This window comes from Maylandia zebra, linkage group LG14, assembly GCF_041146795.1.
Source record: "Maylandia zebra isolate NMK-2024a linkage group LG14, Mzebra_GT3a, whole genome shotgun sequence".
In the NCBI taxonomy this organism is placed as follows: Eukaryota; Metazoa; Chordata; class Actinopteri; order Cichliformes; family Cichlidae; genus Maylandia; species Maylandia zebra.
This window is the reverse complement of record NC_135180.1, coordinates 18,765,002-18,790,961: the sequence shown is the minus strand read 5'-3', so window position 1 is coordinate 18,790,961 and position 25,960 is coordinate 18,765,002. Positions and strand designations below refer to the sequence as shown.

The following is a 25,960-nucleotide window of genomic DNA, read 5'->3' as shown; positions in this document are numbered from 1 at the left end:
GAAAAGTTATTTTTCAGAACAATTGGGATGGACATTTTTTTTATTATAATTATTATTCTGATGTGTAGAGAATAACAACAAAGTGTAGAAAGAGTGAGGGTGAATGACAGGAAATGATCTGGGAGAGAACTGAACCCAGACCCCTGCAGGAGGACTATAGCTGTCAGTGTATGTCATAAGTAATGCTTAGCATGCATACTGAGGTTTAGGTTTTCTTACTGAAATAGGAAAGAAAACCTAGTTTGTCCAAAGAACATTGGTGGGTGGTGGATATGTTATTAAAAACAACTTTATATATTGTAAAGCATTACTGGTGCCCTCACAAATGTGCAAGAGCATGTCATGTGCACAAATACACCTCCATATGACCTTGGATGCTGGCTTTCTCCTCTTAACACCAGAGAATATGGCAAAAAATAGAGATTAAGAAAAGCAGCTGATCTGCAAAATTATTAAAGTTTATTTTATTTGCATTTTACACATTTTAAACGTTTGAAAATGACAAAAAAAAAAGTTGTTTTTTTATTTTGATCATCACCAATTCCCTTGTTAAACATATCTATTCTTATTTTTTAGCCAACAGTTGGATGGAAACATTTTGCTTCTGGATTTAACAGGGAGTCAGTGAAGTGACGCTAAAATGGGAGAAATATGCTCTCTTTCTGGTTCCCTGTCAGTACTCGCGCTGCAACATTTTAGATCAACTCAAGGCTTTTCAGGGATTATGAATGGCAACAATCTAGCCTAGAAGTAAAAAGGCAGGAAGTAGTTTTTCAGCATCACTCTGAGACAGGATGTTTCTAATTCTAGAGATATCGTGCAAACATATTAAAGCAGTCCTACATATGTTTGATATTACATGGAAAAATATATCCAAGCTAAAAACCACTCCAAACCTCCTCAGCGTGTTTCTGGAGGCTGAGGTAAGAATTAGGATTTATTCACAATTTCACAACAACTGACAGAAACCTCTCACCAACCAGTCATGTGACCAGATGTTGCCTGGTGGTTGCCAATCAGTTTCTAGTTTCATGAGACTTAAATCTGATTCAGTGCGTAGAAAGAAAACAAAATGACATGTTGGATATATTGTGTGTCTGTGTATTGGTTTGGTGATTTTTGTTGAATCCCCTGTCTTTTTTTATACTTATCAGAACTGAGAATCTAAAGATAGATGTGTCAGATACTGTCTAAGTTCTTAGGTCCTTTGAGACAAGCCTGTAAATTCTGGCTTGGCAAATAAACTTGACAGGACGTGACTGGATTCGGGTTGAATACCAAAGCAACTTCAGTGTCAGTGTTTTTCTTCTTTGGCACTTCTGAAAGGTGTGCGTTTGTATGGCAGCTGAGTGTCGGCTTCAGACGGGCGGCTATGTGGACGTGTGTGTATCCTTCTGTCTCTGCGGAGCTTCAGCCTTCATCTTGAAGCTATCCCAGTAGGTGGGGTCTTCGTCTGTTAGAGGTGAGGCTGAGTCGATGAGCTCTCTGAACGACAGCACGGTAAATGTGGTGGGCGGAAGAAGAGAAGGCGGACGAGGCTGTGAGGAACCAGGAAGAAAGTTAATATTGTTTATCCTACAGTATGATAGCTACTCTTACTATTGTAGCTAAGTTTTCTTTCTTTTTTTAATCTATTCATTCCAAGTTCACATTTTTTTAATGGAAAAGTTATGCCTCCTTACTGCAGGGCATGTGTTGTCTGCTGGTCCGAGTGCTACAGCAACATGATGATCAGCATCCAGTAAACTCTCCTGCAGAATGACACACAAATCCAAAAATATGCAGTCTGGATAGACTTTGGAACCAATCATTTTAGGGTGTTTGGCACAAAAAAGGGCACACAGTAATGCCAATAGAGAGAAAATCAATAATTTATTTGAGTGGTGAGGAAAACTAAATTTTAACAGGCAGAAACCTCCAACAGGCCATCGGCATCGATGCTTGGGGTAAGTGCAAAGAAGAGGATGGAGAACCAACAAAAAACAAAATGCAGCAGTAAACACTCAGCAGGTTGGCGATGTGGCCAGTGATAGCTCATCGCTGCAGTTTCAAAGAGTTTCTGAAAAGTCAGAGAGGAAAGGAGACACAGAAGAAAAGTATGTGTGTGCACAAACTGCAGGGGAGACGACACAAACTGTAAATGCACTGAGAGAGAAAGGAAGATGTGAAGTGACCATTACGTCACAGCGTAGCTGGTTTACAGATGATATAGGGTCACCTGATCCAGGCCTAATGATAAGCTTATCAAAGAATAAAGTATTTAAGGTTAACATTAAAGAAGAGAGTCTGCATCACGACCTGGTTGTGTAGGAATGGAGCCTGACAGCTAAAGGCCTCCCGTGGTATTTTTGGAAGAGCCAGAAGTAGAGAGCAAAGTGCTCTACTGGGTACTATTAGATCTTTAAGATATGACGGAGTTTGGTCGTTAAGGGTTTTGTATGCGAGCAGGATTTTAAATTCCTTAAATCTGGAAAATATGATCTCTTTATAGTTTCTCTTAGTGCTTTTAATGGAACATGCTGGATCAGAGACGTTTTGAGTGAGCCTGGTAAAAACCCATGCACCAGGTCATCAGCTATGCTCTGTGACAGGATGTTCCTAATTTTAAAAGATGTCATGTTTTTTAAGGGCTTGAAAGAGATGACCTAGATCATTGTGGTGTGTTGTGTACCAATATGTTCTTGCTTTAAATATTTGTAACTTAGTGTCTGCTCTACGGCAAAGAAATGTACAGGTTAATAGGGGGAGCAGAGCAATGGCAGAAAGAGGAGTTCTTTGCTCTGTGAGGTGCACTCCTCTAATCTTCAGTTATCATGTTAGGCAGGATGAAGAAACACTCGAGAGCCCCCCCCCCCCAATCACAACCACTTGTATTTCTGTACGAGGCCACCTATGATTCTCTCTGAAGATGCTCTCAAGGGCATATTCACTGTGGAAATGTGCATCAAGGTCCCCTCTGCATAGCACCCAAGTCCTTTGAACCAATGTGTTAAACTTTCCTAAAAGCTGCTTCCAGCTTGTTTAATGCGATCCCAAATTATATGCAATGCATGGAAGCTCGCGTGGAGCTCGTCTTGTTTTGAGCTGACCTGATTTGTGACACATTACTTAATATAAAAAAACAAAAAATACACACACACACACTCATGTTATCATCTTTGCACTTGAAACTAATCGGTCATCAGTTCTATAGCTGCATACAGTATTTCACTCTGTGTGGGAAGCAGCGATTGCTGAGGGCTGCGTGGCTGAGAGGAGGAGAGTCTACTGATAAAGAATAGCTCAGAGCAGCTCATTTCCAAAAAATGTAAGAAACAAACACAGAATAGCTTATTTTTATCTGTGTGTGTGTGAACTGAGCAAACATTTGTGAAGTGTGAACTAGCACAGCACTGATGCATTCGTGACACAAGTGGAAAATCCGGAAAAATGGAGCAATTATCAAATGGCATAGCAACATTTTAAACCTGAGAATAAAACCACAGACTACTTGGAAGCTGATGAGAGACAAAAATAGACTGAATTGTTGAGCTGTGACCTCTAATACACAAACCTCTAGATTTTAACAACATCTCTGGACTTTTCTTTTTCTTCACAACACCAGACTCACTTCGAACACCCAGTCCTCTTCTTCTTCCTCATCTAGATGCATCTTGGTCTGGTGCAGTACCCGGTCCTGTGTGAGCGGCTCAGACGGCAGGTGAAACTCCACCCTCTGCAGGTTGAAGCCCAGACCGGTGCCGATGGCTTTGATGAAGCTCTCCTTCAGGGCCTTGATGGAAAGGGAAGAAACCCGATCAGCTGCATGCAGAAAATGATGATCTGTGTGTATGCGTGTGTCTTCATGTGTGGGATGGTGTGTGTGTATGTGGTGGAGGGTGTTTTGGCTAAGAAGAAACACCACTTAAAACCGCAACAGATGGGAGTTTGTGCACACATGTTTATCAGAGTGCACACCAAAGAAGGACATTGTGTGTCAGTGTGTGTGTGTGTGTGTGTGTGTATCCAGCCAAAACCGACCATGCACGACAACCAATAAGCCACAATAACACTATTACAAGGCTAATCGCTATGGCAACCGTTGAGCTCTGCCATTAGTCAACAGTGTGGTGGTGATATCAGTGCTTGACGTCTCTGTGCCACCCTCTCAATCGCACAAAATCTTTACTTAGCTCCACTGTTGCTTTTGCTGACCATCTGTGTGTGTGTGTGTGTATTAGAGAGAGAGGGAGCGAGAGAGTGTGAGTGCATGCAAGAAAATGAGAGCGAAAGGAGGCAAAAACCAAAGAAAATGAAATGAAAGCGCACGTCTCCGATGACAGCATGCAGCGATGCAGCGGGGCAGCGTTTGAGAAACAAATTTGCACATGTATGTAAAAAAATACAAGTGTGTGTCGCCTCAGAGGACAGCGGCAATGTTACGTTCTCCCTGTGCTTTCTTCTGTTACACACACAGGGCACAAGGTAGTATGGTTGCCATGGTTACCCAGTGGCGGTAGAACGCGGCGAGTTGCTGGTGCTCCGAGCCGGCTGATTGGATGGCGCTCCACTCGTGCGCTGTAAACTGACGAGTCATAATGCGGAAAAACTCCAGCACAGAGCTGCAACCTGGAGCGAATGAAAGAGGTGCGGGGACAAAAAAAATACAAAACCAAAACAGGAGGGGAAGAGAGAATGGATGAAAAATTATAAATGAGGGGAGGAGAATGAGGGAGGTGATGGAAAAGAAAAACAGTAATATTCAAACACAGCCTGTGTTTGATGGAAGTGTTTCGCACATTTGAATTCTGTGGTCACACAGAAATCCAAATTTACACACACAAACAGCCTTGGCCTAGTCAATACTGTATATATATGGTGCAGCAGCGACCCCTTGTGGTGGAATTTCATAGCTAAACGAGTCCAAAAATGTAGTCATTTCATATATTGGCACAGGTTTATCCTAACCAGGGAACCACAGTGTTTACCTGGCATGGCGGTCTTCATGATATCCACCCCGACCTGCCTCCCCTGCTCTGCAGCAAGCACTGCGTAGTCCCCTTGGTGGGAGAGATTGAAACTCCAGGCCAGATCTGACTCTGAACTGACCTGTAAGGAGAAGGATTATATGTTTGAATGTATCAAAATAAATGAAGTCTATACTGAGCTTGACAAAAATCCAGTATTTGGGCCACGCTGACCCTCCCTGCACTGTATTATAGATCTATTTCTGATATATTTCTGATATATCAGATTTATATCTGATTTTTAGTTACTTGTGCTGGAACACTTGTAGTTTAGTGAAATGACAATGCAGTGAAGTAAAATGCTGCAGTATATGCAGACTTTGAACTTTATGGAAAACAGGAGTGAACCTTGCCAGGTGTTGCCAGGTAAGGTTTGCCTCTGGGAGATCGCTCCAGTCTGATCTCTGACCATGGGATCCCCATCTTCTCACACACAAGCCTCCTTAGCAACAACCGTCCAGCCTGTTGAGGCAACAGAGACGCAAAGACAGCTGTATAAACTTTTCAGAATAATTAAGGGAGCACTTGATGATAACAGCAGAATACAAAGTTTTATAAACTTTGGGGACATCACTCTGTCCAGGTAATAAACATAAACTACTTTTGATTGCTTTGGTGCAAATTAAAGTGACAACAGGTGTACTGGAGATACAATATGCAACATATTAATGGCATTTCAGGTTGGGGCCACAGACTGCTGCTCTCTACTTTACTTCAGTTTAGCTTTTTTTGTTTTTTACCAGTGTCCTTATCACTGCTGGTAGCTTGAGACAGGCTCTCATGACACTGTCTCTCTTCACAGATGAGAGCAGATTTGCACTAAGCACATGTGACAAGATGTGAAAATATCTGGAGATGCCATGGCAAGCGATACGCTGCCTGAAACACCATCTGTGAAGAGAACAGGGCGCCCTGCCAGTTCTGGTGTTCTCTGGCAAGAACCTGTGAGGAAGGTCCCGCTAAAGACCGTTAGGCCCTCATGCCACCGGAAACCTGTAGGAGTAAACCTGCTGGGCGTCATTCTGTAAGTCTCTGCTTTGCACTAAGTTCAATTCAATTTAATTTTATTTAAATAGTGCCAAATCACACCAACAGTTGCCCCAAGGCGCATTCCAGGTCTATTCAAAATACACGAAAAGCTGTGAGATGTGTTTTATTGTGTTAAGTAGGTAATGCGGAAAAAAGAAAAATCACAGCCATCTTGTGGTCATAATCAAGACACACTGGTCTTCCCAACAGAAGTTAACTTTACAGATTTAAAGTGTCGCTACAGGTATCGGCAACACTGGCTCTTTGTTTACTTGGCTCTTGGCCGATACCAAGAATCGGTAAAGTTTAGTTTTGGACTCACCATAGCTGACTTTGCATCCTTGGCGAACACAAACTGCCCGATCCGATCTTTCTCCTCCCGCTGGATGCAGCGAGCAGCGAACAGCCAGTCTGACCTGCCCGGCGTCCACGATCCGCAGCGGAAAGCCCACCGGACGGAACCCATCTCCTCGCCCCCTGCTCCACCTCTGACATCCGGGCTCCTCCACCGCAACTTCGGGCTGCTTACGAGCTGCTAATGAGCTAAAGTCAGCGCGGCGTCTTCGAATGTAATGTTCAGAGACGTGCGGATTTTCGCCCAACAGACTTTCCTGTTTACATTTCGGAGTTGACAGCGGTGCACATGCCCGGAAGAGCCCGGCCTGATTCAATGTCGTCATAAGTGGGCGCGGTGGAGGATTAACCAATAGGAGCAATTAAAATGGCGCGTCACTGGCGGTAACTTCAAATGTTTCAATAACATTGGAAATACGACAACACTACGATTCAGTTTCAATAAATTACCCCCATCCCCGTGCAATACAATGACAAAAGTAGAGACGATGTCCGAATGAGATAACACCAAGTGCTTTTGTTTTATTTAGGTCTAAATGTCAAGTCTAAATCTCTCGAACCTTAATCGTCTTTACAGCTTTGAAACCTTAGTCTCTCCCGTTTCAGACGGGGCGATGAACGCAGCATTAAAATTGCATTTTAAACGGTGCTGTTTGGATTGCGGTTTTTCTGTGTGATTAAGGTGAGTTGTTTTTACTATTATTACCAGTGGTGTTTTATTGGAGGAGCTGACGAGATGCAGAAAAAACATGAAATTTATGACTGTTCTGACAAAAATGTGCTGAGCCTCTCTGGTTACTGATGCCTTGTAGTCATCCAAAAAAAAAAAATCGTAATTTCAACGATTTGGAAGGTTAAAGAGGGAAAAATGTTTAACCTTCGAGGTTTATCCATTTATATATTTATTTATTTATTTACATACAACTAGGTCTTTCTTGTGTTCTTGTGCGATAAGGTAACGCATTATCATAGTAAAATTCTTGTTACAACACAGTATTGTCTGCTAATTATAGACAGATAGTGACGACTCGCAGAGTATAGAGATGTTTGATGTGCTTCAGAGACACGTGAGGCATGAGCAGTGTTCCTACCCATCAGTATTCATCATAGTTACGAGCGATCTCAGTATTTGCCTGTCTTTAGATTGAAAGGTGGCCTGTAGCTGATTGTCCAGCTCCAATCCAAAATTAGGGCAACTGATTAAAAAAAACCCTTAGAGTAAATTAAAATACTCAACATGTGTTTTTTTATCTATAAAAACGCCCCCCAAACTAACTCATTCCGCTTAATATACAGATTAGTTCATAGTATTTGTATGATGACGCAATCGGTGTAATTTTGCCTCTCCATGCAATCATGGTGTATTTTAAATCAAACAATCAAAATGTGATAGAATTACAGACTTTCATCCTTAATCCAAGGGATCTAACAAAAGTACTGCATTAACTATAGGTATACACAGTCTTTCAATTTTAGTGGCTCAAATGTAATTTGTAACATGACTGACAATAAGTTTTATGGCCAGCTGAGAGAGAGTCATAACTTAAGGGTCTGCTGTGGTACATCAAAAAAAGAAAAGAATAAATACACTGAACAGCCCAGCAACATCAAAAAGCCTGAAAAACCATAGAAAACCACTGAAGTGAATGATGACAGAATTACTTTTATAGTTAAGAAAAACTGCTTTACAAATCCAAACAAGTCAAGAACATTCCTGAGGAGGCAAAAGTATCATTGTCAGTTACAATAAAGAGACACCTTCATGAATGGAAATACAGAGGTCTCTACAGTAAGGTCCAAACCACTGGTTACACCGAAGAAGAGGAAGGTCAGATTGGACTTGACCTGAAAATACCCGAATAGAAGGTAGAGATCCGAAGTGTACATGGGCATGTATGGCTGCCAGTGCAACCAGGTGACTAGTGTTTACTGATGATGTGTGTGAAGTGTACATGGCTGTACTCTCTGCTCAGATTCCACTAATGCAACTGTAGGTGGCTGTATAAACTAAATCGTGTTATCTGCTTTCTTTTTCGTCTTTTACACAGGGCTAAACAAGAAGAAGGGCTAAAGAACACTTTCACCCTGTGATGCTTCTCTACACGTGAGATTACCTGGCAGCAGCCCATTCCAGGAGAAGTTGGACTGCAACCTGAAGCCTTCTTATAATATTAATAATAGCTTGTGTCTTATTAAAAGAAAAAGTGAACCCTCCAGTCAAACTTGAGCAAAGCAGGGAAGGATTTGATGACTTATACCTCCAGTCTACCAGATCAACGCATTTCTTTCCAGCTAGCATTTCTTTAACCCCCAAGCCTTAAATGTCCTTACTTAGATACTCCCAGGTGGAAAACTTTAAAGAAGCTGCTACAAACGGAGCCACGGAGGAATTCCTCCCCGGTGTAAACTGTTGCGCTGCTGAAGGACAGCTAAGCTACAGCAAACTTCCACACTTCTCTCTATTTGAGGACTGAGTTTCCCTTTTACACTGAACTGCGACCTGTCTCTTTACACCTCTGTTTCAGTCCTTTCCCTCTGATACCTTCTTCCATATCTGTGCCTCTCTTTCTCATAACTTCACTCCTGTTTTTCCAGTTGTCTCTCTTGACTTGTTTTTCTTGCTCTCTACATTTCTGGGGGCTTCTGTCCCACTCCTTGCTGCCACACTGGATTTCTTGCAAATGAAGCACCTGAAGAGGAAGAGGAAGAGCAACTACAGCGTGAGGGAAACACAAACTCTCATCAGGGAGATCCACAAGAGGAGAGACGTATTGTTCTCCAGACAACAGGTGGAGATTCTTTTCTTTTCTTTTCTTTTCTTTTCTTTTCTTTTCTTTTCTTTTCTTTTCTTTTCTTTTCTTCTTGATTTTATCCACAGAAAAATGCATACACAGCTCTCTTTCCTTGGAAGTCTGAACCAAGGTGCGGAAAATGACAAAAACAGCAGCACAAACCATTCAGATAATTCTGCCATCTCGCCCGCCTGTGTTTAGTCAGCTCCAATTTATATTGGTCTAAATTAAAACATCTAGAGGCTGTAAATAATGAACAAAACGATGACTCCAAGGTTTGAACTGGTTACATTACCGTTGCTGCCACTAGAGAGCACTGACATGTCTGTTTTTCAGCTGCAGGATGTCCTGTGTGTTGCACCCTGGACACATTTCTGCTTATACATAACAGTCATATTTTAATCTCCCTAATGAAATCAGTAGAAGAGGTTAAGAGGGCAGAGTTGAAAAAATGTTTTAATAACTTCATGCTGACTATGTCACCTGTACACTCTGCCCCAGTGTTCGCTTTCTTCTTCCCAATGAAGAGAGGGTAATTAGTTTCAATGGCACAGGAGAATTTAATTTGTGCAGTCACTTTCTTTTCCATTCAGTAAACTAGTGTCATATTATTTGCCTCTTTGAATGAAACAGTTTAACTGCTGGTCTTTCTTCTTTAATAGAACACAGCCATTAATGAGCTGAAGAGGCAAGCATGGGAGGAAGTGGCACAAGGTGTGAATGCCCTGGGAGAGGGGGAGCTACGCACTGCTGCCGAGGTGTGTTTGTCTCCATTCAGATCGTATCGTTGCTTCTGTGGACCCAGTTGTGATTTTTAAAGCAGCCTTCCCTTTCTGATGTGCAGGTGAAGCGTCGTTACCTCGACTGGCGCGCGCTTACGAAGAAAAAACAGTTGCAGACTGAACTCTCTCTCTCTTCCTCGCCCCCCTCTTTGGCCATTAAGACTGAGTATGGAAATTCCTCTCCAGAGCACGAGGCGCCTTCTTTGGGATCTGGTTGTGACCAGCTGCTTGACCTCTCGGGCTTCCCAAAGGACTGGCACTGTGACTGGCCGGAGATGGTGGCTCTCAGCGGGTCGAGCGGGCAGGCCGTGGGGGCACTGCCGGGAGTAAAGATGGAGGACGATGTCAGTGAATACAGAGTAACAGTGTGTGTGTGTTTCTCTCTGTAGAGCAGCCATCAAAGCTTAGAGTCTGTTAAATCATCATTTCATGTATATGCACACTGATTATTTTGTAAAAATATGCTCTTTAATACAGAGCTGCTAATATTATGAGAAGACAAACAGCCTATGTTGAAATTCAAGTGTTGCTAATGTGTAATTAGTCAAATTAATGTCCTTACCAGCCATTACTTAATACACATTATGCAGCTCAAGTGTCTCTAGTCAGTCCAGTCTGTTGATTGTACTCCTGCAGGTTCACAAGGTAGAGACTAAATTAAATTAAGCACGTGTTAATTAATTAGGATATAATTGAAGACTGACATTTAAATATTACTTTTCTGTGATTACATTAAGATCTGCTTTTAGATCAAATCTCACTGGTCACTCTTATCTTATGAGACAACGCTTCCTGTTACAGCAGCTAAGGAGTTAGTATATGCAGCATACGCTATATAGTGTTCATTCATCTGCCTTCAAAAAGATATAAACTTGAGAAAAATCCCATTCTTAATCCATAGGGTTTAATATGATGCCCATCCAACCTTGGAAGCGGCCATCCCCAAACTGCTCCTACAAAGTTTGGAGCATGAAATTGTCCAAAATGTCTTGTTCTTTTCACTATTTTAAGGGGCCGAGCCCAACTCCTGGAAAAGAACATGTCTCTGCTGATCTAGAGACCAGTGCTGGTGTGCTTTACACCACTGCAGCCGACGCTTTGCTTTGCACTTGGTGATGTGAGTTGCTCGGACATGGAAACCCATTCCATGAAGCTCTCTACACACTATTCTTGAGCTAATCTGAAGGCCACATGAAGTTTGGAGATCTGTAGCGATTTACTCTGCAGGAAGTTGGCGACCTCTGCGTACTATGCGCCTCAGCATCCACTGACTCTCCTCTGTGATTTTACGTAGCCTACGTAAAATGAGTTACCATCGTTCCCAGTTGCTTCCACTTTGTAATAATGCCACTAAAAGCTGACTGTGGAATATTTACTAATGAGGAAATTTCACCACTCGACTTGGAATTCAAAGAGCTCCTGAGAGCGAGCCATGTTTGTAGAGTCAGTCTGCATGCCTAGGTGCTTAATTTATATACCTGTGGCCATGGAAGTGATCAGAACTCCTGAATTCAATGATGTGGATGGGCGAGTGAAATTTTTTTTTTGCCAATATAGATATTTATACATCTCAAAAATTCTCCAGTATTTTGTGTCTTTGGTTGATTTAATACTGCCTTATAATATAAAACTGCACGATATCTAGTATAGCGGTACATATTATCAGCCAGAGAATCTGCAGTAATAAAAGAAGTGATGATGGTTTGTGTGCAGACCGTGAAATAATCAGCTCAGCACATGAAACCATCAAATGTAGTCGCAGAGATTTAGTTTAAAAATAATTTGGGGATAAACTCTCAGCCAGAAATCCAGATTGATGACTCAGAATAGCTCATGACTGTATTTAATGCTGTATCATTTATATAAAAACAAGAAAATAACTCAGGAGAAATTAGGATCCCCCATTTACCTCAGTGCTTCTTGAGCGCATCTTTCTTTGGGTTTATTTGTGAAGGCTTGCTTCAGAGTCTCCTGTGAGAATTAGAAATAAGTGTGGCGTTCGCTTTAGTTATGCCGACCCAGAGGAGCTCCTCATCCTGCTGATACCAAACACATCCAATAGTTAAGGTGTTGCTACAGTTGATGCACATCTGCAGGCCACTTTGCACCCCAGCTCCTCATTTTCATGCTGTCTGACTTAATCAATTTCATGTCTGCGACCACTGATGTCTGCAGCGTTCTGCGCTGAAAGCCTTGCTGCTGATCTCCCCACTGGTTATCCACATATGTGTGAAAACCTGTTAAATGATGACTCTCTCTCTCTCTTTCTCCTTCCCTCTAGCTGGATGGGGATGTGGGAGATGGAGAAATGGATGATGATGATATTCCCTCTCTCCTTTGTGACATCGAGGCACGTGTAGAGGGGCATGATACTGATGTTTATTCCCACAATGACTTGGGCATGCCCAGCCCCTCCAAGGATCCGACTTCCACCACCAGCAGAAATCTACTGCTGCCTGGTGGCCTGATGGGAATGCTGGGTGAACTCAGCAGTGACGAGAACATAGGAGCAGGGTGTCTGGTTGCTGTTGAGAAACATCGTCTGGAGCTAGAGAAACAAAGGCTGGCTGTGGAGACTGAACGCCTGGTGGTGGAGAAAGAGCGGTTATTGGTGGAGAAAGAGCGACTTCGTCAGACAGAGGTGGAGAGAGAGCGGCTGCAAATAGAGAAGGAGAGGTTACATGTGGAGAGAGAGAGGCTGAGACTCATGCGTGTTGGCCAATCAGAGTACGTCAACTCTTCTTTTAACCTGCCGCCGCAACAAGGCCCAGTCCTTTCCTCTCGTTCGTCCTTATCCTCAACTCATGATGGACAGAGGGAGAAGGGAGTGTCGGCGGCGGACTTGGAGGCAGCGAAGTTAAATCTGGAGAAGGAGAGACTGCAGCTGGAGAAGGAGAGACTGCAGTTCATCAAGTTTGAGGCTGGCAGGTTGCAGATTGAGAGAGAGCGCCTGCAAGTGGAGAAAGAGAGAATGCAGCTCCACAAGGACCATTTGTCAGTAAAAATCTGATAAGAGTGAGAAAAAGAGGGTAGATGAGCAGGGTGAATAAATTAGATGTCTCCAGATCACTATTGGTACTAGCAGCAGATTTTTCACAGACATACTGTCTACGTTTGGTGCGAGACACTTTAGTGATCTTTCCTAAATGGCCAAGAAGAAGCCCGAGAACAGTGCCTTAGGGTGTAATATTTGTTCGGCACAATCAGCGGCCAAATGCAACAACTGTTGGCTGATGTTCAGCACTCCAGTTCACAGAAATGTGCTGTGGAAGATGTTAAATAAATACTGGGCTGTTAGTGCAATTAATCTTTATTGGTGCAGAAATATTTAAGTATATATATGAAATAGTGCTATTGTACTATAACTCCTATAAACCCTAACCCTTGCCTATCTATTACTGAAAAACAAATAGTTCAGTCACACTACAGTAAGCATATGATGGTAACCTCCTTGCATCTAGGAAAAAATGGTGGTTGCGTTATGATTACATTGAATATTTTGCATTTGGTAAACAACTGCAAATAGCTGCGACGAACTGGTCACATAGAAGGTAAGTGTGCAACTCCACCTACCTCTGGTTGGCCACTTTTGGTTGCAAGGTGATTGCTGATAATCTGTTTTGGTGGTTTTTTCCTTTGTCTGTGCCTTTAAGTCTTTGCAGGTCCCTGAGTGGATGAGCTGACGGCTGCCGATTGGTCCGCGATCATGTGGTCGCATTCAAAATCCCTCCACCAGCAGTTGTCCCTGGGCAGCCACTGACAGCAGCAGCAGACCTGGCCCTGGCCTCCAAAACCTGAGACATTTTTGCCTGTGACTTTGTGCGACTTTTCTCAGTTCTGTATATAGTGTGTACATTAGTTTTCATTGTAAATAGCACATTGTAAATAGCACTGGAACAGAAGGGGTGAGCTGCCTTATTGTTTTCCTTGCACTGTTTTCTCCTGTTTATTTCAGTTAGGGAGCACTTGTGTCATCGATCCATTGATCCATCCATCCATCTTCTTCTACTTATTTGAGGCTGGGTTGCAGGGACAGCAGCCTAAGAAGAGAAGCCCAGGCCTACCACACCGAGATGTTCCCAGGCGAGCTGAGCGATATAATCTCTCCAGTGTGTCTTGGGTCTACGCCGAGGTATCCTCACGGCAGGATGCCAACACCTTGCCTGGTTGGGTGTAGTGTACATTGGGTAGCCTCAGCCAAGAGGACTGATCCCCAGTTACTTCTGTCATTTTGAAGTTAAATCACCATGTTACAGCAACTAAACCAACAATTGTGGAGGAATTTTTATATTATATTTGGACTGTGAATGTAAGTAGTGATTGTGAATTTCCGTTTAATGTGAAATTTTGTGTATGTAGAGGCTCACAGATTCAGTTTCCACCTGTTTATGACAGTTAATCACAGATTCTGTTAATTCAGTTATAAATTGACAGCAGACTGACTCTGTCCTTTTGCTTTTCTTTTTGCCGTCTTGACGTACTAAATTTGTTCTAATGTCAGTCAGATGACACCTGACTGCGTGCAGACATGGTCCCTGTCAGTCATTTTAAAGGCAGCAAAATTGCATGGTCATTGCACACGGTCACAATAATTTGCGGCGTTCTGCGATCTCCAACCACCGTTTTCTCTAGTGTAACTGTAACAAAAAGCACACAACTTTTGTTGTACAGAAAAAATTTAGTTCACAGAAGACAAACACGATTGACAATAATATTTTAAGTTGATATCTCACCTTTTCACAGGCTTTTAGATACTAATATCACTACCACTGATCCAACACGAGTCACACCACAACCCTGATACTGAGAAACCTAAATGGAATTCAGCTATTGCTGATTTTATACACCACACATCTGTATTCCTCCTACTCATGTCAGGAAGGACTTTGCAAGATTTTTAAAGGAATTTCTGATCAGCAAGTTTGATGTGCATGCTAAAAAAAATACTGTAAGTGAAGTAATGAAAGTTTTGCTGTAAACATGCTGTAAAGTATTACTGGCTTTGAAGACTGTAATCCATACTGTACTAAAAGCTGTGTCATCTGTAACATCAATGACACCAAACACAAGCTTTTATATTGAAAATTATAATAATAGTCATCATAAATATTGTTACTTTTTCCTAATGTTAGATATTTTTTTCTTATGTTGATTTATATTTGACATTCAATCATAGTATGAATATGTTATTATATAAAACTAAAGTCTACGGAGCCCAAATTCATGAAACTTTCTTTGAACACAGGCAAAGAAAAGGTTAAATATCGGGGTGTAGGTCTGGGTCAATTAAAATAACAAAATCTGGGTATTGGACTTTGTGGAGAATGCATTACAAGTGCGTCTTTTTAAAATATTTTCCTGAAATTGTGCCTTTTTGCTAAAATACTTGTTGATAAAGAGAAATTTCAAAAATTGTGGTGCTCAGAATGAAACAAAATCTGTTATACATCCAGATCCTAAAGTGCTGCTTCTGATGATTAAGCTGTGAGGGCCCTTTCATGTCTTTATGCATAACGACAAAAGAGAATAATAAGAAAAAATGCAAAAGTTTTTACTCTTCTGCACTGATGCTCTTTAAGAAGAAGGGACAATTGCTGAAATGTCCCTGATGCGCCTCTCAAAAACTGCAACTTTTGAGGACTTTACTAAATCTGATGTAACCTGGTGACACTTGAAAGTGAAACATTTAAGTTCATAAGAAAGACCTTCATTATCACCCGAGGGCTTACACAAACAAAGACACACATTCAAAGCGAGGTGGTCGAGGCCGACAGATCAAATCACAAAAGGCTAGTTTACTTCTCGGTCCCATGGTTTATACTCGTCTCTACTTGAGAGAGGAAAGCCTCATTCAAAAGGCTCTGCTTTATCTTTAGACGTGATCTGAAAATCCACTATGTTGATTCAAAGAGTCCCTCAGCACTGAAGTCATATATTGAGTCAACTGACTGCTGTCTAGACTGTGTGAGCTTATTAGAGGAAAAAAAACAATACAATATTTCCTTCCTGATATCGTGTTAACTTTACTTGACCTTATTCAGTGATGCAGCCCATTATATCAGGTTAACAGATATTACACATTTATAACCTTTCTGAAAAAAAGAAAAGAAATAAAAGTGAGAGAGCGCTGTTAGCGTTGTGAAGGTAAAACACTGTGCACAGACTGAGATGCCCGCAGGTCCTGTGGCAGACTGTTTCACAGGTGGCGAGGATAAAAACTAAAAGCTGCCTGCCCAGAGGTCACAGAGCTCGCTACAGCTCAAAGATCTGTGTCCAAGGATTTCAGGGGTCTAATACCTTAAAATCAGCTGTTTCAAGATTTGAAAAACAGTGGATGGACTTTAGAGGTAATCTCAGGTTTTTCTTCTCAGACTTGCTGTAAGAGCTCTCGTTGGCAGTCTATAAAAGAGAGAAGAGATATTACGAAGCCAATCTGATTAGTAATGAAAGTGAACATTCTGCCCGTCTAGTCCCATTCTAACCCATCGTTTTGTAAAATTCCTTTAATGATAAATGCTTTGTGACTGTGCATTGAAAGCCAAAAAAAGTGGAAAAACAGGAATTTGGTTTTGTTTCTGAGACACGTTGAGTCATGTAAGTAATGATAACACTGATCTGATGAGGTACTGATTAAACCTAATGTGCTGTTTTACTGCATATTCTGATATTTCTGTTGGAGTGGATGCATAATTTAATAAAAACCCTTGTCTTGTCAAGATAAATTTGCTTTCAACATGTTAGTTGGATAGAAGAGCATGAAAGTGGCTTTGTACAACAGTTGATTGTCAGTCACTTAAAACTGGTTGGTGTCTGCTGTTCCTCTGTGAGAGAAATCAAGGCTTTTCGGGTCATTCCATCTAAATCCATCAAATTACGAAACAAAAAAGAAAAAAATAATCCCACTTGATGTGCATAAATTGGTCTGAATTTTTTTTCTTTTACTGTGATTAGGTTTCCAAAAAATAAAATTTAATAAAAGGTGTTAGATGATTTTTTGAGGGGCCATTTTAAAATTCTATTATCTAAAAAACTATTTGAGTTTAGGTCCTTTATTAATATTATTATTATTACTATTTTTTTCATAACAAATATCTGGTAGGCTACTATGGCTCTGTTAGGATGCCTGGGTCGTTGACCCAGGGTTTTGAATTTATTGTACTATTTATCATTTCTAATCTTGGGTTTCTTTGTTAGAGTTCTCTTTTATGGTTTATGTCTCTGTGCATCCTTAGTTGCTGTCTCCCCTGTCTGCGATATCCCCGTGTCCAGTCAGTGTCTGTGTCTGTCCTGGTCCCACGTCTCTGTTCCCTCTGTTGCAGTGCCTGCGTGTGAGTCTGTGTCTTTAGTTCAGTCTGTGTTATGTTTCCTGTTTTATTTTGAAGGTCCATGTCTGATGTTAATGTATCTGGTTTCGCTTCCCCTTGTCTCATTAGGCCTGATTTGCCCCAGCTGTGTTTCCCTCCTGTTACCCATTCCCTGATTGCTCCCTCTGTGTATTTAAGCCCTGTGTTTCTCTGTGTCTGTGTTGTGATCTATTCGCATCTTGCTGTGTGTTCTGGCCATTTGCCATGTCAGGTTATTTGTTGTCGTCAGTTTATTATTTGTATTCCCAGTTTTGCTAGTTCTCTGTTTGCCATCTAGCAATGAATCTGAGTTTAAATTCACCTTTTGTCCGAGACGGTCTGCACTTTGGGTCCTCCTACCACTCCTGCCTGCACACAACCCTCACACGACAGGCTCTGCTAATATAGACCAGAAACCACAGTGTTGCAGGGAGGCAATATTTTTTCATAAATTTTATTTAGAGCTTCTCACATGCACGAATTCTGTTACTTTTTGCAGTCAACTGCATATCTGAAATCTCCCTTCAGCAGCTTCTTTCCAACTTCCTTGGACTCTCGTGAAGTAAATTTGGTGCCATGATGGATTTGTATGTAATCTGACATTTGACCTCGACTCCCAGTGCGTGTGTTACTACTGTCAGAGAAATCAGCAATTAGTTGTCACAGTGTGCAGAAAAAGCTAAGACAATCATCCAGAAGCAAAGTGTTTTTGTTTTTTGTAATCAGTTCCATTTGATTTACTCATAAATCAAAACTGAAAATATTTTAGTCATTCTTTTTCCATTGGCATTAAATGACAAACAATCTCATTTATTATTCATTCAGCCAGAAAATTTGCACTAATTCAACCCTGAAGAATCCCAGCAGTGAATTTATTTATTGTCATCTCATTTTTTGTGTGCGGCTACTCCAGCTCTGTACGCGTATAGGTAGGTAGTATGTACTAGAGTAACCCCACTTCTTAACAGTCTTAAAATATTCAGATCCTAGCAGCTGCAGTGGCAACAACAACAACAACAAACCAGCACAACGGTGAGCTGCCTGTGTGTGCTAAGAGTGTTGGGATTTAATCTTCTATCAGATCGTGAGAAATGCCTCAAGAAAAAGAGAGAGCAGGGGAGGTGGTCATAACGGGAAAGGAGCTGTGGATGACAAATCACGGTGTGACAGGGATTCCCCCTGAGAGACGAATGCAAAACAGGAGAAATAAGATATGACAAGAGGAGGGGAGGATAAAGAGAATGAGCAGTGAGAGCAGAGGAGAAATGAGGTGGGGCCGAGCAGAAGGGGGATAATGCAGAGCTGAGCGAAGGTAAGGCAGAGGCTGAGAAAGATAAATCGTGTCAGTAAAAATAAAAAGGTGAAAAGGCTGCTGTCACTCTGCAGTAACGATAAAAGAGGCAGACGGGAGGCGTGTGAGCGTTCACATGTGTGCATTTGCACACGAAGGTGCAAGGTTAAAAGGGTGGTGGAACTCCACAAAACTGTTATTTTGCTTCATCTTCAAGTAAATGGGAAATACTTGTCAGTAATAACACAGCATGGTGTGCGAGCGCATGTGTGGGTTTCTGCGAGAGCGTGAGTGAGATGGGAAATAATGGGAAATGCTTGTTGGTGATAGCTCTGCATTAAGAGTGTTAGATCCCCAAGGACTGAAGAAAAATACAACCCAAATGACAAACTCACAGCAGGGAGTTTTTAACCCCATAACGGCAGGTCTACAGCGGCAGAGACTGAGACATGTTGGTATCACACAGGGCAGACACATAAGAAGTCCTGTAAAACTTAAAAAAAAACAACCCCAAAACCTCCATCTGTCTCTGGAGAAAAATGGATTTCTCAAAACCACTGATTGAGCGATTTCGTTTTGGTTTAAAATCATGTAATGGCACGAGTACAGACACAAAAATCCAACCCTTTTTTTAGTTTTTAAGTCAAGTTAATGGACGCAGTAATCCTCATCTGCTATGATCCTTTTGCTTATTAAGTGCAAAGCAAAAAGCAGAAAATATGTAGAAACAAAACACTAAAATAGTTCCTGAAGCTGCATGCAATCTATAGACAATTAGATGATATCCATGAACTTATTTCAGTTTGGTGTTGTGTTAAATTCTCCATTGTAAAAGTGTTTTTCTTATTAGAGAAACTCAATGAGTGCAAAATCATCAAATAATCATTGTAACTTCTGGTCTTATTGCCTGCTTTTATATTGCTACTTGCAACGTGTTTTATTTAGTATTTACATGTAACAAATCTATAAATAAATATAAATTTGAATTTGAATTAATTGATTTTTTTTTAACGCTTTGCTCTGGGGTGCGGATCATTTCTCAGTAGTTCATGGTGAAACTGTATCCTTCTCAGTTTGGTTGGGCAGTGATGGTCTTTAAGCTGCCAGGTCCCTACTCTGCTCCCATTTGACTGTAGCGATGTGAGCATAGTGCTGGTGATAATACATGAAAAGCTAGATCTTTCTGCAAACCTCCCTGCTCCATGGTGGTTAATGGCTGTTTATCTCTGTGCCAGAAACTAGTCTAACGAATCCTGAGTAAACTGGGCTGTGTGATGGTCTGGCTGAGGTATGAATGACTCTGATTAGAATCTCACTCAAAGACAAGAAACCCTCAGGAAAAGTGTGTTTGGTTGGTAGATCTGGGATTAAATACAAGATTAGTAAACCCTGACCTTGAAATCCTAACACTTGTTTATGTTGTGGATAAGCCTGCATCAAAAATACTACAATTATTGTATATTCACATGTTGCTGTTTGTGAATAAGTGGGGATCATGTGTCATGGCTCCTGCACACTCTATCTTTACCTGAAAAAGAGTATTTGTAAAGAGAGGACTATGACCTGCTGGCTGGTACATGTGGATAAAAGCAGCTTTGGAGTATGTCAGGACTCGAGTTGCCTAAAACTGTGTGTACTTAATGTCTCATAATGACTTTACACTCTTAAACTTGCTCTATCGGGAGATGTTATATACTTGTGCCTGTTGTACCTTGGCAGTTAAGTGTTTCATTAACTTTCCTCAACATTAAGTGCTAATTTATTCATATAAGTCAACCATGTATTTTGTGCATGTAGTAGTTTTACAGATTTAGAAGTGGAAAAAATGCAATAACCCTTTTTGCCTCTGTACACAACTATAGTAGAATTTAAAGGTACAGTGTGTATGATCTCACCACTAGATGTCAGTACATTACATACAGATTGCAGTCAATTGAATTCTGTTTTCTTATCTCTTCAAATAACAGTGGCAGCTGAGGCAAAAAACTGGCCACAGTTAACAATCAATATGTGACTGAAGATGTGATTGAGGCTCAAAAGTAATTATACAGATAAAAGATCTGTAGATGATTCCAAGTGTTGTGTTTAATTTGGATTTGGTAGATGTTAACTGTAGCTCTCAGTATGAGGTCATGCCATCATTAGGCCATAAAAACAAATCTATCAGAGAGATAGACAAACCTTAAGGGTGGTAAAATCAGCGATCTGTTATAGTCTTAAAAAGACCTAAAAGACTACACGTGTCAGCTAAAGCAGATGCAAATTATTTACTTGGTTAAGAAAACCTCAACATCAACCTAAGTGAAGAAGACTTTTAAGAAGGTTTGAGTTTCACTGTTAAAGTTGACTATCAGATGCCTTCCTGAATATAAATACAGAGAGTTTACAACAAGGTGCAAACCACTGGTTATGCTCAAGAACAAGGAGCTCAGATTAGACTTTGACATAAAATGTCTAAAAGACAGATTAAACCAAATTAAACTTGTACCAAAATGATGGGAAGAGAAAAGTATAAAGACTGACAGAAACAGCTCGTGATTCAAAACATAGCACATTACCTATCAAACATGGTGAAGGCAATGTTAAGGCATGGGCATGTATGAGTGCCAGTGGAGCTGTTGACTCTCGTTGCTCAGATTCAGCCAAGTGCTGCAAAATTGATCGGACAGCACTTCACAGTGAAAAGGATGATGACTCAAGTCATACACAAGAAAACCAAGCGTTTCTCAAGGCAAAAAAAAAAAAAAAATCTGTATATTTCAATGGTGAAGTCAGTCACCTGATATGAGTAGAGCATGCTTTTCAATTATTAAATACAAAAATGGAGAAAGACCCACAAACAAGCAGCAACAGAGCATCTCACGGGAGGAAACACAGCATTTGGTGATGCTCAGGGTTTCTAGACTACAGGGATCGAGTTCAAATCACTTTCATGTTAAATAAATAAATAGATAAAAACAATAAAATTGATAAAATTAAATTTTTTCCAGTTACTTCTGAATCCCTGAAAACTGTGGCTATAAGTTGATTGCAATTCCAAAGTTAATCCAGTACTTTTGTTGGGAGTCTGTCTAAATCTGTCCAAACTGTAGAACTCCTTGGCTTTCTTCTTTCCTTCTTTCTATGTTGCTTTTTTCTCATGTTTCATACTGCTTAGTTAGTACTTACCTCAGTCCAGTTAAGTATATTTGACTATGGATCTTTCATTGTGAAACAAACCATTAAATAAAGCGATCAATATCAATTTCATCATCTGGTTGAAAATGAATCCACCGTTCTGCTGTTGGAGGTGTAGAATTGAGATTACTGGATAAATAAGCACAGACAGAGACAGGAGATTGAGCATTGATGTTTTACTAGAAAAAAGAAAACTGATGGAAAGAAAGAAATAAAGGAAGAAAGAAACTGTTAAAGCCAGAGCATTGACAACCCACCGGTCAGCTTTTTGCTGTCTTCGCACAAAATCTTATGCTCTGGTGGTGAAAAATAAAATAAATGAAAAAAAAAAAAGAAAAGGCAACAGTATCATGTGAGGTTGAAGTGTCTGGTGTTTCTGGTCTAGTGAGCTGGATTAATGATAACTGTAAGAAACCCACTATTTGAGCATTTTTTCTCATGCTGGATTGGTGCAGTACTTCTGCAGGCTCCTGATCCCCTCGGCCGAGAAGTGAGTAGAAAATTTCTACTTTACTGGTAAAATTTATGGATAGTTTAAATCTGTTGTCGGAAATACATGTAGATTCAAGAGGTTCTTTTCTGTTTATGTGTTTGTCTGTTTGGCTTGAATAGATCTGATGCAGGACTAATACAAGATGAGGTGCGAGTTCAACAGACAAGGTTATGATACAGAAGGAAAGCAACGCTGAGAACGCAGAGCTAGAAGAAACTCAGATTGTCAACCGGTGTCTCAGGTTCTTGATTAATCTCTAGCCTGTTACTTTGCATTGGATTAGGGCAAGAAATTAAAATATTTTCAAGAAATCATTCTTGAGATGTGCTATGTACAGAGCTTTTTGCATGTTAGGGGAGACACGAGCCAAAGGAAGATAAGACAAAACGTGGGGAAGGAACAATGATGGCCTAAGCAGGTGAGAGGTAGGGTAAAGGACAAACTATAAAATAACAAAATTGGAAGGGCAAAAAACATAAACATACAGTATCGGGCTGCATTATGACACAGATCTTAAGCATCATGCTTTAGCTGTATTGCAGTATAATAACTGCACTAATTTACTTCCCTTATTTTTTTTACCAAGATTTCCTCAGATATTAAAGGATCAGTGTGCAGGATTTAGAGTGCTTCTTTAAGCATGTTTTCATCATTATATAACAACCTGTACCTGGAATGACTGTGTTTCAGTACTCTAGAATGAGCCCTTCATACATACACAGGAAGCAGCTCGTCTTCATTGGATATTGCCAGGTTTGGACCAGCCAAATGCCAGAGGGCCTTTGTGTTTTTCTGTTGAAATGACGTTGACTGTAAGTTTGTTGCTGGTTGCAGTCTCCAATCTGACAGCCAGATGTCACTAACACCTACACACCGGTCTTTAATGCAATATGCATTTTTCTATTTTCAGGTCCCCAAAAATGTACCGTACTATATAGATTCGGGGGAAAACATAGTCCACTTATTGAAGCGCAAACCCGTTCAGTTTGAACATGAATGTGAACGAAACGCGATGACAAAATGTGATTAAAAAAAAAATAAATGCACCATTAGTGCTACACTTTTGAAGATGCCCCAAACTATTTCCCAGCAGTACAGCAGTCAAACTGATCTACCGCCTCTACGTACAGTCATAAACAGTGGCATTTTTACATTGTTTCAAGTGGCTTTGCAGCTAACAAAACATAGATTTGAGGGGGGTAAAGACACTATTAGACAGTGTAAAGCAGTGAATAACTAATGGTTCTATGGTTTGAGCCGACCGCGTCTATGCAACTATGTATGTGCGCATGTTTCCACGTGTGTGTCTCTGTGAGTGCCAGATGGACATTCAGTGTTGTTTCGGACACATGAAAACGGTGGTATTTCAATATTTTCAAGTTATCAAAAAACAGCCATTGAACAGAATGTATGCCATGGCCTCTGACAATCAGTGATCAATGTTTTCTATAGCTCTCTATAGGCTTTTATATATATATATATATTTATTTATTTGTATTATATATAATATGTAGATTTATAAAAAAAATTTCATCTTAATTACAAGTAGTGGCATTTTTTTATATTCATTATTGCAATGAATTGTTATCTAAGATGATTAAAAAAGACAGGTGAATTCTGTTTTGCTACGCAGTTATTTACAACAGTTTTAAAAAGCAAGCTCTCTGATATGGTACCTTTTCCCAGCGACTGGAAAAGATGGAGGATCTCAAATAACAACCAAACTGCACATTTGAGTTGAACTGAATTGGAAATTGTCAAAGTTGGCCTTTATAGTTCAAATATCAGTTGCCTTTTACAGTGGAAAATGAATGCGTTCCCACATTTTTAAAGATTTTTACCCAACGTATTTCAAACGTCTCATTCATTTCTTCTGCAAACGTCTGTAAGATCCCAGTTGTCAGGCTGAGAAACACTTTGTTAGGAAGCCATTTGAGATCTGCCCATGTATTTTTTATTTTTTTTTTCTCTATTTATCAACCTCACCCACTCGGCAAAATAAGTACTCATCACTTTGCTATTTAGAATTTCTACTGTCATGTTGATGCTGTTGATGAGGGGCTCCATGAATCACCACGTTTTTTTTTCTTTTACAAACCCCTGTGTAGTCTGTGTTTTGGAGGTTACTTCTGTTCTATATTGATTAACTCGCTGGTTTGGGGAGAGAAACCATTCTATAAGCATTTTCATTCATTTTGAGCAGTCCATGGCTGAGTAGTCCAAATGTTCAAGCTTACAGTTTTCTGGTCTTCTAAGGGTTATACTAGCTGGCACTCTTCGCAGGCAAGTTAAATTGATGACGACCGTGATGATGATTATGATGAAAACAATGTTTGTCGTCTTAGTAAGGCGCTGTTAAGGGGGTGTGGCTTATTGTCCAATGACGAGAGAGCGGGAGCTAAGTAGTTTGGTTGTCTGTTTTTTGTTTTTTTTCCTCTCGTCGGCTGTGGTCATCATCTTTCTCACTGTCATCATCATGATCAGTTTTATGGTCGTGTTCACAGCTCATTGTTCATGGGAATCTGTGCTGGCTTTCCTGTTGGTTCGATGATCTCGCGATATTGGCATCCTCTCAAAAAAAAAAAGATAAGAAAGAAAATTAAAAAGAAAAGAATGCTGCAGGCAAGTGTGACGCCATAGTTGTCCATTGCTCTGTTTCTACACCGTTCGCTCCACAGTTGTATTCATCAGTCTTCTGTAAAATGAGTCAGTGGCAGCAGGAAATGTGAAATGATGATGCGGTGTGTGTGTGTTTCATGTAAAAATGTGTTTCTCTGTATCTGAATATTTGAGCTTCTGTTGCTATGATCATGTACGTGCGGGTGTGTGAGCATATATATATAGATCTTTTTGTATGTAAGTGTGTGTTTGGGTCTTTGTCGAAGTCCTAGTATGTTTGTGTGTTGTTAAGGCACGGCAGGTGTTTTTTGGTTTTCAGGGCAGTCCAGAGGAGACCACTGCAAGGCCGGGGTGTCGGAGGGAGGCGTGGCCAGCATGCACAGCTTTGGGGCAGTCTGGCGTCAGGACGCGGCCATTCTCCCCCACACTTCCTGTGATGGACAGACGAGCCTTGTTCCGCATGGCTTCAGAAAAAGACAGCTACATGAGGAGAGATGAAAGGGAGAAGGGGAGGAAATAGCAGAGTGGAGATATCGTTTGAGAAAAAGAAAACACTCTCATAGACAGAAACACCGCACAGCAAATGCAACAACAACTAAAACGACAACTTTCTGTACAAACACATGCACAAAAAGCACTTATACATGCATGTGCCTGTACACACACTACACATATTAGGCTCACAAATACAAAAAAAAGGTCTCAGGGCGCGATCACGTAGACATATAAAATATTTGAAATAGTTAAAATTATATTGAGAAGGTTTCGCTGTTTGGAGTTTGTACATAAGCAAACCAGTGCTACAGGAACCAAATAAAGGATTTAATTAATTATCAAGCTAATCAGAGGCAACTCTGATGATGGATTCTTCTTTTAAATAATTGATCAAATAAAAATTTGAAACATTTGCCGTTTCTCAAACTGATCACGTACTTAATTTCCCTTTTACACTTGTTATTATTATTATTATTATTATTATTATTATTATTCAGTACATGTCTTTGTATTCAAGGGTGTTTAACAAAAGTAACAAAGACATTAGCCTGTGGTTTGGTAAATTCTAGTCAGCATCTT

General features: G+C 40.6%; 3 protein-coding genes across 8 annotated transcripts in view; 1 reads left to right on the top strand and 2 right to left on the bottom strand.

The window, feature by feature from the left end:
- Positions 1–437: 437 nt before the first annotated feature.
- Positions 438–6,721, bottom strand: aasdhppt (aminoadipate-semialdehyde dehydrogenase-phosphopantetheinyl transferase). Of its 2 annotated transcripts, XM_012917067.3 has the most exons (7): positions 6,358–6,717; positions 5,355–5,468; positions 4,968–5,088; positions 4,487–4,608; positions 3,611–3,772; positions 1,683–1,751; positions 438–1,538 (listed from the first exon to the last, which is right to left on the bottom strand). In XM_012917067.3, exons 1-7 carry the CDS (start codon positions 6,499–6,501, stop codon positions 1,371–1,373), a joined length of 900 nt encoding a protein of 299 aa, XP_012772521.1. In that variant the 5' UTR covers positions 6,502–6,717; the 3' UTR covers positions 438–1,370. The 2 variants fall into 2 exon arrangements, with proteins under 2 accessions (XP_012772521.1, XP_076748515.1); XM_076892400.1 differs by lacking the exons at positions 438–1,538; positions 1,683–1,751 and adding an exon at positions 1,850–2,059 and having other exon boundaries at positions 6,358–6,721.
- On the top strand, positions 5,906–16,651 carry msantd4 (Myb/SANT-like DNA-binding domain containing 4 with coiled-coils). 2 transcript variants are annotated; one of them, XM_076892398.1, is made up of 6 exons: positions 6,738–6,773; positions 6,996–7,071; positions 8,438–9,178; positions 9,844–9,939; positions 10,026–10,307; positions 12,245–16,651. In XM_076892398.1, exons 3-6 carry the CDS (start codon positions 9,071–9,073, stop codon positions 12,971–12,973), a joined length of 1,215 nt encoding a protein of 404 aa, XP_076748513.1. In that variant the 5' UTR covers positions 6,738–6,773; positions 6,996–7,071; positions 8,438–9,070; the 3' UTR covers positions 12,974–16,651. The 2 variants fall into 2 exon arrangements, with proteins under 2 accessions (XP_076748514.1, XP_076748513.1); XM_076892399.1 differs by lacking the exons at positions 6,738–6,773; positions 6,996–7,071 and adding an exon at positions 5,906–6,030.
- Positions 16,652–21,935: 5,284 nt separating this feature from the next.
- Positions 21,936–25,960, bottom strand: part of gria4a (glutamate receptor, ionotropic, AMPA 4a) — a 123,500-nt gene continuing 119,475 nt past the window's right edge. For 2 of the 4 annotated variants that reach the window (XM_004543869.3, XM_004543870.3), the window contains exon 18: positions 21,936–25,366. In XM_004543869.3, coding sequence (XP_004543926.1) covers positions 25,202–25,366 — 165 coding nt within the window. In that variant the 3' untranslated portion in view covers positions 21,936–25,201. The remainder of the gene's footprint in view (positions 25,367–25,960) is intronic. The other 2 variants (XM_004543871.2, XM_004543872.2) reach the window with 1 other exon arrangement.